Below are 13,894 nucleotides of genomic sequence, written 5' to 3' on the forward strand. Positions count from 1 at the left end.
CTTTCTATTATTCACACTGCATATGTAAAGGAGGAAGCATTACGTGTTCAGATAAGTCTTCCATTCTCTTGTGTGTTCCAGCAAGAGAATGTAAGCACCAGGAGGTGTATGTCTCTACTAGGAGGAGAGTTTGGGGGGCAGTTTGTATCTCTAAGCATCTCTTCCATGCCATAAGCACCCTGATCCTGGCTGCTGGTGCTGTCACCCAGTTTAGTAAGGTTTAAATGTGAGCAAGGACAGTCTGGGGCCCGGTGCTCTACTTGCTTCACTATTGGATGCATTAGATAACTTGCCTCACTCGGTCATCAACCAGAAAAGTAGCTGAGTAATTACTGTTACCCAGATGGAAGCCAACTCTGATGAGCTCTAGTAAAAGGAAACTGTATTTAGTGAAGGACAGTGAGATTTGCAGTGTGCCAGAAGAAATGGACAGCTCTGGAAGTACCAAATTCCTTGTGATGATCCCAATATGATACTACAACGAGGATGTTTTTCTTATGATGATTACAGTGCAGTAATTGCCCTCTTGTAAGGTGGAGTAAACACTTCACTTGGCCTTTCCAGTTCTGAGCTCACAGAGAGCATCACCTGCTTGCTGTGAAGTTGCCTGTGCAGCCCTGGGGAGAACAGCCCATTTTTCCTGCCCTCCAGCTGGAGTGCTCCTCTCTTTGTGTCAAGGGTTTAATTGCTGGCTAAGTCCAAGAGCTGCTCTCCTGGGATGTGGCACCGTTGGGAATATGACCATTGCCTTTATGGATCTCTCTGGGGTCCTGGCTGGCAGCAATTGGAAGCATAAAAACAGTTACAAAATTACTCTTTGGAATAAGAGTTCCATTCTGATACTGGCTGGGGGAGAGAATTCACGTCCTGGATAGTGAAGTTTATAATCCTATCCAATGTAATTGAGCATGTTCTAGTTATCCATTACCTAATCTTTAGTTAATCCTAATAGGTTTTGGCCTCAATGTTTTCTTGTGGCAGTGAGTTCTACAGATTAATTATGTTATATAAAAAGGCTTTTCCTTTCAATTCTACATTTGCAACTTGTAATTTAATTGAGTGTTCACTAGCTCTCCTGGTAGGTGAGAAGGAATAAATAGTCCCTGGCCCATTCATTATATTGATACCATTAGTGTCTCCTCCTCTTATTTCCATCCCCAAGCCCTTGCATAAAAAGTTCAAAGCCTAGCAGCAAGAGTGGTCTAAAAGCACAACTCCATGGGCATATTTTGTCATAATCCAATCCTGTTTGTTCACAGAACTAATGACACAAGCTTCTGGAGCTTCTACTTGGAGTAACAAAACTGAGCCTCAAAGATTTTACTCTCCCTCATTCCTTAAGTTTCTCACAATCACACACACACAAAACCTTGTGTGGTGGTTGTAAACGTGTCAGAGGAGAAAACCTCCCTTCACATGACATTGTCAGTCAGGTGTCCATGAAGAGGGAGAGTTTTGGTGCTTCTTCAGGACCACCTTCACTTCTCTACACACACAGGGGCCTCTTGCTCCACTGTGAGAACTTTGACTCTGCATTCTCCTTCCAGCCTTCTGCCATGTGCTGCCCCATGGAGCTAAGAGCTGCCAGTAGCACCTGTGGGCAGCTGCTGCTGCCTCTGATCCAACAGGAAACCTCTATTTTAATTTGAACATTATGACATCAATTTTGTGCTTCTGAAGGACCCTCACTGTTCAAGGGTACTTGCACAAGGTCTGTTTAGGTATTTGTAAGTCTCTGTATTTCTTTGTAGCACCAGGGCTTGAATATTAAAACAACTTTCAAGTAACTTGCAAGTAATGGAGAACCAGTGGTGGAGAGAGGTCCAAGCTGGCCTGTCAGTGCCAGCTCCCACTGGCTTTGTGCTGGAATCCAGTGGGAGGGCCCAGGAGGAGGAGAGTGAAGAGGCAAGCCCAGAACTTACAGTTCTAGGTCTGAAAATCAGGGAACTTTAAAGTGACCTCATCTGTGGAGATGCTGATACCAGGCAAGCAGAAGGGACCCTGAGCTCCTCAGAAAACCCAAACACCAAAACCCCAAAGCACAGCATGACAAGTGCTGGGCCTGGAGAACATGGCCATTTTCTGTGGGACTTCAGTTGCCTGCTGCCAGTATTGTTGCACGTTTTGAAGCTGCAGTCAGTCATTGCTGTTGTGGTTCAAAACTCTACCAAGCCTAGAGACCTTTGGAGGTTTGTGGGGATGATTTTTGCCATTGAAACAGCAGCAAATGGGGATCTGGAATACAGTGTATACACCATGAACTTTTCTGTTGCTGTGAGCCTGCTGGAAATGACAAAATGAACCAATCCCAACCCTCAATTTTGTTTCTTAAGAGTGTAAAAGCAGGAGGTGAGGATGTTGATTATCCATGGTGCTCTAACCCTGCTGCCAGCTAACTGGCCAAGGCTTACCCTTCAGTGCTGGTAGTGACCTCCTCTGGGAAAGTTTTCATGACTTGGAGTTCAGTTGGTTTGCCTGTTCTTGTTTTCTGTCTTCATAATGACAAGTGACATCATTCTGTGCGCTCTGCCTGCAAAGATGCATTCCACCTGCTGGGGAGTGTGTGATGCTGCTTTGCCCTGGTGCATTGGTGATGGGTGAGCTACACCAAGAGTTTCCTTTTAACAGCTGCCTCAAACCCACCACCTCCTTACTCTTGGAAGCTTTATTTGTGCGTTGTGTTGCACCACAGAAGTTCCTGCAGTGCCTCCTTCATCTGTGGACTGGGGGCTGTGGTTTCCAAGAAGGATTTTTTGTGGCCCTGTGTAATTCACAAAGCCTGCTTTGCTCTTCAGGTGTTCTTAAATCTGTGTAGAATACAAAAGGTGGAATGTGCCAGGAGAGGAAGAAAAGCTACAAGTGCTGAAGAAACCTAATGAAGTTGTTCCTCAGCATTCCTAAGTTTTACTTTCCAGTAGTGTATCCATTATCCATCCTCTTGTTCCTGCTCAGAACTGGATGGAACCATCCTCACAAGAGGTCCCAAGGTGTCCTTGGGCCTGTGCATCGCTTATGAGGTGTGAAAATAGTGACTGCACCACTTCAGGAACTTGAATGTTGTATTTATTTTCATTCAATGACTTGACATGTCCCAGTCTGTTCTGGTTTGCTTGGTTTGGTTTGCACTCGGTCTCATACCTCTCCAGGAAAGAAGAGTGACTGTTTTGTACTAAACTGTAAACTAATGTGCTTGTCTTAAAATAAATTGCAACTATTTGGGCAAAGTGGTGGCTTTGGGCTTTCTTCACTTGTGTTTTCAAGTTCTTTCTTAGTTCAGCTGTGCTGCAGGCGTTGCTGATGCACAGCTTTCAAAGCAGATTGGCCATTTAATGTAGAGGGTTCATTCTAGGGAGCACCAGCAACAGGGAAACTTTTACTCCACTGCTTTTTCTTCCTCTGTTAGCCCTGAAGTTTATAAACTGTCAGGGGGGGAAATTGTCCCTTGCCAACCAGTGATCTGCACATTATCTCTCTACACACAAACAAACCTTTCTTTCCCTTAAACCTGGACATCTTATTTGCCTAGGCTGGTGCTGACCTCCACTGGGTACTTCTGAACCTTTCCACCACTTCTGCTGGTGTCCACGGTGCCAGGGAGGAGGTGGGACAAGTAACTTGTTACGAAGTGCATCAAGCTTAAAAGAGACCATGGAGGTCCATACCTGCCCCCCACCCCCTCCCAAAGCTGTTCATGACCCTGGGGAGGGTCAAGCTGTCCCACTGCAGCCACTGCTAGTGATACACAGCAGAACTTGCCACAGCATCCGGGGACGACTTCTGGTACTGGTGATGGTCAACCAGAGCTCTACCAATACCCCAGCTGTGGTCCATCCAGCCTGGCATTTCTAGGTACTGCAGTCAGGGACCTCAGATCACAGTATCACTAAGGTTGGAAGAGACCCCAAGGATCATCAAGTCCAACCTGTCCCAACAGACCTCACGATCATGGTCTTCAGATGGGCTCCCTAAACTGTTTCCCAACTGTACAGGTTTGAGCTGTCCCCCAGGCTGGGACCTGTCCCCTGGACAGATGAATCACTGAAGAGGACAGTCCTGACCTAGATATCAGCCTCCAGAGCCCCACACTGTGCAGGACCTGGAGCAAGCAGGACAGCAGCCTGGTACCTGGGGGGTGCTCCATAGTGGTGTGGGGCCAATGTGGGTGCCAGGAGGTGAGGACCCTTGGGATCTTAGTGCTGGGGCCACCCCCCAGCCACCCCCACGGGCGGGCGAAAGTCCCCGTGCTGCTGTCCTGCAGGAACATATGTGTGTTTGGAGGCTCCTGCCCCTAAGCTGCTTTTATTAATTTGTAATCCCCTGCGAGCAGGAGGTAAAGGGATTGGGAGGATTAACAGGCTCACAGTAACAACCACAATTATCAGCTCCGGCTGCCGGGGCAGGCGCGGAGCGCACGCACGGGGCTGGCCCCGGAGCGCGCACACACAGGCACATGGGCACACAGACAGGCAGACAGACACACTGACATGCAGACATGCATAGACACATCCACACATAGATGCACATGCAGACACGCTGACATACAGACATGTGCAGACACACAGACATATACAGACACATGCACAGACACGCACATAAACAGGTGCACACACAGACATGCACAGACACACAAACAGATGCATAAACAGACACACAGACAGACATGCACAGACACACAAACAGATGCATAAACAGACACACTGACAGACATGCACAGACACACATACACAAACAGATGCATAAACAGACACACTGACAGACATGCACAGACACACATACACAAACAGATGCATAAACAGACACACTGACAGACATGCACAGACACACATACACAAACAGATGCATAAACAGACACACAGACAGACATGCACAGACACACATACACAAACAGATGCCCACAGGGAGACACACAGAGACATGCAAAGACACACATGGACACGCAAACACACTGACATACAGACACAACAGGTTGCCCAGGGAGGTGATAGAAGAGGTTTTTAAGGCCAGGCTGGATGTAGCTCTGAGCAACCTGACCTAGTGTGAGGTGTCCCTGCCCATGGAACTAGATGATCCTTGAGGCCCCTTCCAACCCTGACAATTCTGTGGTTCCATGACATCCACACACGGACACAGACACACTGATGCACACAGACACACACATGGAGACACAAAGCACACAGAGATGCAGAGACAGGCACAGCCAAGCACAGACACACAGACATGCATGGACACACACAGACACACTGACACAGACACGTGCACATATGTCCCCATGCCAACATCTGCATACAGGCACAAATGCCCATGGAGCAGAGCACAAGAGCAGGAGTACAGGCAGAGGAGCACATGCAGGACCCTGCACACCCCTATGGGTGCACAGGCTGGCACAGACCCCCTGGCACACACACACAGCTACACCCATGGCTGTGCATATGCTCACCCTTGCATCCTTTGTGCACACATGTGTTAGTGCATGTGGGAGCTGCTTGAGTGTGTTCAAAAGCCCTCTAGATGTGGTGCTTGGGGATACAGCTTAGTGGTGAACTTGGTAGAGAAGTGTTAATGGTTGGACTCGATCTTAAAGGTCTCTTCCAACCTAAATGCTTTGATGATTCTGTGACTCTCTGTGCTCATCCCTGCACCCTGAGTGTGCACACATGCTCGCACACATGCAAATACATGCATGCACACACGCATGCACACAGCCACGTCTGCCCATCCTCAGTGAGTACAATTAACCTCCTCCAACCCCATGGCCCTGATTGCCGGGGTCAGACACGAGTCCTCACCTGTTACCTCTCCGTGCTCATTAATTAATTAGCGAAGGGGAACGAGCACCCAGCGCTCCCTGCGGGTGGTGTCAGGGCAGACCCGCACAAACGAAATCCGTGTGCAGAGGAGGTCAGGGGGCGGCCGGTCCCGGGAGAAGCCTCCTTCTGACGGCGACTCCCCCAGCTCCCACCCACTGCCGCCGTCGGGGGCTTCGCGGGGGCCCTGGGACCTCCTGAGCACCCGCGGGCGGCCACTGCAGGCTGAGCCTTACCGTCCACGGCCACGGGTGGGACGTTGGGAGACGGTGTGCGTGTGATACCCTACGCCCCCCGGCTCTTTCGCTTTTGTGATGCTAAAGAGCCCCGCGGTGAACCGTGGCCCAGCTGCGGCCCGGCCCGACGGCTCGGTGCCGCCCCCGGCCCGCCCCCCCGCGCCGGCCCCGCTCCGCCCCGGGCGCGGCCAGTCCTCGCACCGCTCCCTGCGCTCCCCTCCGCGCCGGTCCGCCACTCCTCCGCAGCCACCCGCGCACCTCGCACCGGCGCGCCCTCGGAAGCAGCGATGTTGCTGGAGCGGGTCCGAGCCGGCTCCGAAAAGGCAGCGGAGCTCTGCCCCTTCCCGCGGAGCCCAGGTGAGGAGCGGGGAAAGGAGCGCGCGAACCTCGGCGTTTCCCCGCGGAGGAACCGGTGCCAACTCTGGGAGCCCCGTCGGGAGCCAGTGCGGCCGCGCCTGCTCCGCGCTCCCCGGGGCACCGTTGGGGCTGGCAGCAGGGAAGAGCAGGCTGCCCGACGGCACCGGGACGTCCATCCCGGTCCATCCTGCCCTCCCCACACTTACTTTCGTTCTCTCCTGCCTCGTTCCCCCGACAGCAGAGACCACCCTGCTGCCCCCCGCTCACCGGCGGGTCCGGGCGCCCATTTGGATCCCGTTGGGTCTGGACTGGGGCTCCTCGCCCGCTCCCGGGGAAAAAGGAGGCAGCTGTCTCCGTCTTCCACCGTCACCCAGCCCCGGCTGGAGTTCAGTCCGGCAAGGCAGTAGAGCAGCTCCAGACCAGGGGTCCTGCCGCTCCCCGTGCAACGAGAGCAGGGACAAAACGGGGAGTTTCTGCCCAGTTTACCCTCGATGGCATATACCCCCAGCGCAGCTCCGTCCGGCTCCCACCCGGCTTCTGCCCCGCTTTGGAAAAACTCCCGTTAATTCCTTTCCTAATTTCCTCCCCCTCCCGTTTAACGAATCCTGCTCTGTCGGGGCGAGGAAAACCGAGCTGGGCTCCCCTAAGGTGTCTGGGGCACCGAGAATCTCACAGGGGATGACAGAGCTGGGTCCCCGGCGCAGTGGGTCTGATCCCGATGCGGACCCGTCCTGGTTTTCAGCATCATCGACCATGGCCAGCGGCGGTATAAAACCAAAACAACGAGAAACTGGGGCGGGGGACCCGCCGGTGTCCGGGGACCGAGGCGTCACCGGGAGCGGGACCGATCCTGTAGCCCGGCAGCCCCTTACTCCTGGGATGGTGTCTCGGGTTCGTCTTTCTGTGCCCCTCCGCGGCGCGGACATCGCAGCCGCTGTAGCTGCGCTTTTGACCCAATAATCAGGAGATGCTTTTGCTACCGAGGGGAGGAAGCAACGCTAACGATAACGAGTCCCCCGGAGCAAGGAACTACGCGAAAACTCCGGTTTTCTGCAGGACGCGATGCCCGTGAATGGCCGTAATCCCCGTCCGGGCTCCGTCGGGGCCCGGGGAGACAGTGGGAAAGGAGCAGAAAGGCTCAGCAGGGCTCTACCGGGGCTCAGCGGCTCTTACCATGGCCGGGGAACGGGGCAGGGTGGCGGCAGAACCCCTGACGGGGTGGCGGCTGGTGGGAATTTCGTGCCACCCGAAGGGTCGAGAGGCTCTGTGCTTTGCCCAGGCCGGGGGCAGGTCCAGATTTTGCGGCTCATGAGCTCGGGGCCGCGGCCGGCGAGGCCTCTTGCCGGCACCCCGGCTCGGTGTCCTACTCGTCACCGGTTTCATCGGTGCGCAACAGCCCCCCGGGTTCGGTTTCCGGGCATCCTGGAGCCGTCTCCCTGCCGCCATGCCCTCCCGGGAAGGGACGGCGTGGGTAGGATTAAGTACAGCGAAACGCTGTACCCTGCCTGGTTCTTCAGACTGGCACCGGCGGGGAGGGCCGGGGCTAAAAATAACCCTCTTTAGCGAATTAAATCCCCGGCGAGGCGGGGGTGGCAGCGGCCGGGGGAGGAGAGAGCCTGCCGGGGTGTTTTGGAAGGCTGGGGAGAACGGGCGAGGGGCTTCCGCACCCGGGCCCGGCCTCGGCGGCGACAGAGCAGGAGGTTGGGGAGACAGTGGGCGCAGGGCTGGCGGGGGACAGCGGCAGAGACTAGGCCTGCAGCCCCGCGGAAGGTGCGGCAGTGCCCGCGGCCTGATTGAAGGATCGGCCATGCAGCGTAAGATCCGCGGGCCGGGCTGCACCGGAGCTGTTGCCGTGTTACTTGGCCGGTGCCGGTGTCAGAGCTCGGTCCTCCCCGGGCAGCCCGGGGCCGGAGCCGCTGCCTTTAGAGCTGCCGTTATTGAGGTGATTCGTTTGGCCGATGAATACCTATAGCGATATCATCTCCACCTCTGCCCCCAGGCACAGCTATACATATCTAGATAGCTATATACAGTTATCTTTGCATTGAGATTCTCTTCTGTCTTCCTCTATTAATAAGTACGGAGCCGTCTCTATAGCTGTCCTGTATTTATTCCGATACATTTATGTCCTGCTCTATCCCCATTTTTACTTACCTATCCAGTCCTGTGCCTACCTACCGATCTCTATGCATTTATCTCTATGCGTCTGTGCATTTTCGTTCTCTGTTTACTGTATCTCTTTATTTTTATGTTTGTCTATGGCTGGATCATTATGTCATTTCTCTCTCTATCATCTCTTTCTGTATCTGCAAAGCGACGGGACAAACCCACTGCGTTTTTATCTTCAGTGTAATTCTGGTAATTTGGGACAGTTTATTTCCCCACCCTGCCCAAGCTGCCGCGCCGTTATTTGCGGGTGAATTTTGGACGTGTAGGAAAAGGGAAAAGAGCCCAGAATGAATAATTGCTTTGCAACTTTGCCGGAGACGCTGCCCGGGGTTTAATTCTGTGCCCATAACTTCCCTTGCCGTTTTTCCTGACGTCTCCGAGCGCTTCTCCCGGTGTGTGCGGCCCCGGAGTTTGCTGCTGCTCTCCGCAGCGCGGAAGGAGGCTCACACGGCGCCTCACTAACGAATTTAAACGAATACTATTCTTTTCCGGGACGTTTTTCGGGCCACCCCCTCTCTCCTCGGGTCCGCTGTCGGGCGGAAGCGACTGTGAGGGAAGCGGTCTCGGAAGGCACCGGGGCTGTCGGGACGGAGGCTGACGGGGGCTAACGAGGACTGATGGGAGCTGCCTCCCTGCAGAGATCCCGCTGTGCGCCGGCTGCAACCAGCACATCGTGGACAGGTTCATCCTCAAGGTCTTGGACCGGCACTGGCACAGCAAGTGCCTGAAATGCTCCGACTGCCAGACGCAGCTGGCCGAGAAGTGCTTCAGCCGTGGGGACGGCGTGTACTGCAAGGACGACTTCTTCAAGTGCGTGGGGACGGGACAGGGTGGCAGCGGACGGGATAGGGTGGCTTCGGACGGGACGGAAGCCGGCGGGGGGCAGGCAGACGGGGATGGAACGGAGGGATTGCTGAGGACGGGAGGTGCCCGAGATGGAGAGAAGCAGGGGCAGGGAAAAGCCGGGGAAGAACCGAGGCTGGGAATAAGCTAGGGGCAGGGGGGGGAGCGGTGGTCCTTTTGGGGTTCACACTGATCACGGATTCAAGCGTAGGGATAAGCACTGTGGGGATTGACTTCAGAACTGAGGACAGGGGCGAGCATGGAGGGTTCAGGACCACGGACAGCGCGGGGCCCCGCCGCGTTCGGGAGCCGCCGCTTGTCCTTCCCCATCCTCATCCTCCTCTTCCCCTTCAGGCGCTTCGGGACGAAGTGTGCCGCCTGCCAGCAAGGCATCCCCCCAACCCAGGTGGTGCGGCGGGCCCAGGACTTCGTTTACCACCTGCACTGCTTTGCGTGTATCGTCTGCAAACGGCAGCTGGCTACCGGCGACGAGTTCTACCTCATGGAGGACAGCAGGCTGGTCTGCAAGGCGGACTACGAGACAGCAAAGCAGAGAGGTACCCCTTTACCCCATCCTTCCCAACCTCCGAAGCAAAGAGGGAGGCCTAAGGCCCTCCTACCCTCCGGGACACGTTCATGCAGCGGGCGGGAGGGATGCAGGGGGCATCTGCCGTCGGGGGATGGCTGGAGGGAGGACGAGGGGGTCCCGAGGACTCTCCGTGATAAGTTCACCTCTAATTTGCATCGTGTCGGCAGAGGCTGAGTCGACGGCCAAGAGGCCCCGCACCACCATTACAGCCAAGCAGCTGGAAACCCTCAAAAACGCTTACAACAACTCGCCCAAACCAGCGCGGCACGTCCGGGAGCAGCTTTCATCCGAGACTGGGCTGGACATGCGGGTGGTGCAGGTGAGATGGGGCAGCCATCGAGAGGGGTCTGCTCGGGGCTGGGGGCGGCAGGGAAAGAGCTGGCCCGACAGAGAGGGAGCTCCCCGGCTTCCCCTGCTTGCAGGTCTGGTTCCAGAATCGCAGAGCCAAGGAGAAAAGGCTGAAGAAGGACGCGGGGAGGCAGCGGTGGGGTCAGTACTTCAGGAACATGAAGCGATCCCGAGGGACCTCCAAGTCCGACAAGGACAGCATCCAGGAGGAGGGGCCCGACAGCGATGCCGAGGTGTCCTTCACAGGTCGGTCCCCAAAGCCCCGAACCCAGCCGGGGCTTTGCCGAGGGCTGTGCCCTCTCTGCAGAGCTGCTGCCCGGTGCTACGTTCACAATTTTCAGCCCTAATACAGCGAGTGAAGGCAAATGCTCGAGACAGGAGAGGTGCAGAGCTGCGGCCGTTACCGCGGTGCGGCCCCCGCTGTCCGGTCCTGGCAGGGCTGCGGTGCTGGGTAGGGACGGGAGCGGCAGCAGCAGCAGCAGCGAGAGGCAGCGGTGGTGGAGGAACTTGAGAGAAAACTCCGCTGTTGCTCGCGGGGGTGGCATGTGGGGTTCAAAACAGTGCCGGCAGAGCACGGAGGGCTCTCCTGGCAGGCACGGCAGGTGCTGGAGCCGCTGCTCAGCCTCTGTGAGGGACTTTTGGAGATAGAAACCCCACAGAGTCTGGAATCACTGAACATGTCTGCACGAAAAATGTGTAGGAAATGTAATTTTTTTCATCCCATTTCAGGGTGATTTTGTTTATGTAGTTAGTCATTAGGCCTCTGCTCCCAGTTTGTTGGGAGCCATTCCATCTCTTTGCTGTAAAAGGGAGATCACTGAGTGTTAGGAGGTTTCTGCATTGGTGGTGGGTGTGTGTGTGTCCCGGTTTTGGAGCCAAGATTTCTGTTGACAAACACAGGGACATGCCTATCCTATCTCTTGCCCTGTGTAGCCTCATCCCACACTCTCCAGACCCAGGGCACCTGCTGCAGGAGTAGGATCTGGCCCCGTGCTGGATGGGAGCTGTTGATGCCTGTGTGGGGACACATTGTGCATGACCCCAGCTCCAGCCAGAGCTGCCCTAGGGCCGAATGGTCTCTGCAGCACTATCTGGTCTGTGCCCAAAGGTGTGTGCACGGTTTTTAGGAACACAGGAGAGAAGCTGAAAGGCAAAACTCTGTAGCTGTTTACACTGACACACATCCATGATGCACACACAGCTTTGCGTCTCAGCGCTTCTCCTGTGTCCCTAAAACCCACTTGATTTTCAAGCCCGTTCAGGCACACCGTGCACTGGCATCATTAAATATGAATATCCTGTAAATAACAACTAAAAAATGTGGAACAGTTATTGATAACTTGATGCCACAGGCTGGTTTGTACCCCAGGCAACGGAGCAGCTCTCGCTGCCTGTAAAGCCTCTAACGAACGCAAACAATTTTTGCTGGTAACTTAACAAATATTGCTCATTTTCCACAAGTGTTCTGAAACTGCACAAATACATTTCATTAGCAGAGAAATACTGCTGGGATTTAATCTGCTTTGAGGTTTGTTCTTTTTTTTCCCCCCCCCTGAAAGTTTCTCTTGCATTTTGGAGTGCTCAGGTAGCTCCCAAAATATAATACCCCAAACACAAGACAAACCTCAAAGCCAAACAGAAATGCAGGTGAAAGGTACAAAGACATTGAACTCACCTTCCACTTCAAAGGAGTGGGTTTATGTCACAGTTTTATATTTGCAATAAGTACTTTTCATGCATATTTTTGAAATGCAAAGTGTATTAGATGTTTGTACTCAGGAAAAATAATCATCCCATGGCCTTCCATGAAGATCCATCAACAAGGATGGGCATAATAAGGAAATGACAAGCGTGTGGCTGCTCAGCTCCCATCCATCTACTCATTTATAACAGAGTTTGCAGGAGCTCTCATGCCAATGCTGCCAGCCATGACCATTGCTCTCCCAGTAAAACCAGTCCCTTTCCCTTTCAGATGAGCCCTCTATGTCTGAGATGAGCCATTCCAATGGGATTTACAGCAATCTCAATGAAGCGTCCCCTGCTCTGGGAAGACAGGCTGGGACCAATGGGAGCTTTGCTCTGGATCACAGTGGGATCCCAGCTCAGGACCAGTACCATGACCTGCGATCCAACAGCCCCTACGGGATACCCCAATCACCAGCTTCCATGCAAGCACTGCCAGGCCACCAGCCTTTAATCTCCAGCTTGGTTTACCCAGACAACGGCTTGGGCATCATGGGACAAAGTGGACAAGGGGTGCCCCAGTCCATGAGGGTCCTGGCTGGGAATGGACCTAGCTCTGACCTCTCCACTGGCAGCAGCGGGGGGTACCCAGATTTCCCAGCCAGCCCAGCCTCTTGGCTGGATGAAGTCGACCACGCTCAGTTTTGATAAAGGACTCACCACCGTGCAGTGCAAAGGGAAAGGACTCGGTGCTGTTAAACATCATCTGCTCTTGGAACTAAGGGAAGGACAAACTGTCAGCACCGAGCGGGCAGAGAGCGCAGCAACGCCGAGGGAGCAGCCGCCCTCTCAGAGGGTCAGCAGAGGACGGTGGGCAAAGGCAGTTGTGCAGCAGTGATTCCGTGTACAGAGAGCCCAAATGCAACTGATTCTTGTGTCTTTACTAAACACCAAGACTTGTGCTTTACAGATTTGATAGGAGGTATTTTGCTTTCTGTTGTCAGTGCATTCTCCCAAGCAAGGACTTTGCTTCATCACCCATCCACACCGAGACCTTTTTCAGCGAAAAATAAAGCCCTCATCCACAGTGAAAGGTGTGGCAATGTCTGTGCTTCTGTAGGAGACATGTGAATAGTCAATCACTTCACAAACCCATGGTAGAAAACTCCTCTGTTCTTCCAGCAGGCTTGTTGCAAAGCGCACCGACAGGGTACGTTTGGTTCAGTTTCGGGTGTGCGTTTGGTCGATTTTTGGGGGGGTATGTTTGGTTTCTTTGGGGTACCTTTGGGTTTTTGTTGGGTTTGTTTGGGTTTGTTCTCTTCCCCCCTGCCCCCCCCCCCCCTTTTTTTTAATATATATTTGGTTTCTTTTGGATTTACATTAACTTTTGTCAAAGGAAATGCTCTTTACCATGCCAACCATTTCTCCAGCAGTCCCTTTTTTTCCTTTGTACAATGAAAAAACCCATATGATAATAATGCTACGTTAACTCTGCTTCTCGCCTCTTTAGTTTGTAGATGGCTAGCTTTGCTCTTCCACATGAGCACTAAACCCTGACTTAGATGTATTTATTACCAACTGACTCCACTTTCAGCACGAGGTCAAGAGGTGATTTTTTTTGTTGCCTTGTGCCTCTGGGTTGTGACTCTGACGCTTTCCTTTCAAATTCCCTTGCAACACTTCTACTGCAAAGTGTCTCTCCAAAATCACCCTGATGTCTTGTTGCCAAATCCCTTCTCGGGGCGGGGGCGGGGGGGGGGAGGGAGGGGATGTCTCTCAGCAGGGTGGGGGGGGGAGGGGTTGGGCTGGGTTAGTCCCAAGCTGCTCTCCAGCTCTGCTGGGAGCGTGTGGGAGCGAGGACACTT

At 53.9% G+C, this 13,894-nt stretch overlaps 1 protein-coding gene across 1 annotated transcript; it reads left to right on the forward strand.

Moving 5' to 3' along the window:
* The first annotated feature begins 6,207 nt into the window (after positions 1-6,207).
* LHX3 (LIM homeobox 3) lies at positions 6,208-12,755 on the forward strand. Its single transcript, XM_054174369.1, has 6 exons — positions 6,208-6,397; positions 9,205-9,376; positions 9,764-9,966; positions 10,166-10,317; positions 10,421-10,592; positions 12,319-12,755. The coding sequence occupies exons 1-6, from the start codon at positions 6,328-6,330 to the stop codon at positions 12,735-12,737; spliced, it is 1,188 nt and encodes a 395-aa protein (XP_054030344.1). The 5' UTR covers positions 6,208-6,327; the 3' UTR covers positions 12,738-12,755.
* Positions 12,756-13,894: the final 1,139 nt, after the last annotated feature.

The sequence above is a fragment of the Dryobates pubescens genome, chromosome 29, assembly GCF_014839835.1.
Source record: "Dryobates pubescens isolate bDryPub1 chromosome 29, bDryPub1.pri, whole genome shotgun sequence".
Taxonomy (NCBI): Eukaryota; Metazoa; Chordata; class Aves; order Piciformes; family Picidae; genus Dryobates; species Dryobates pubescens.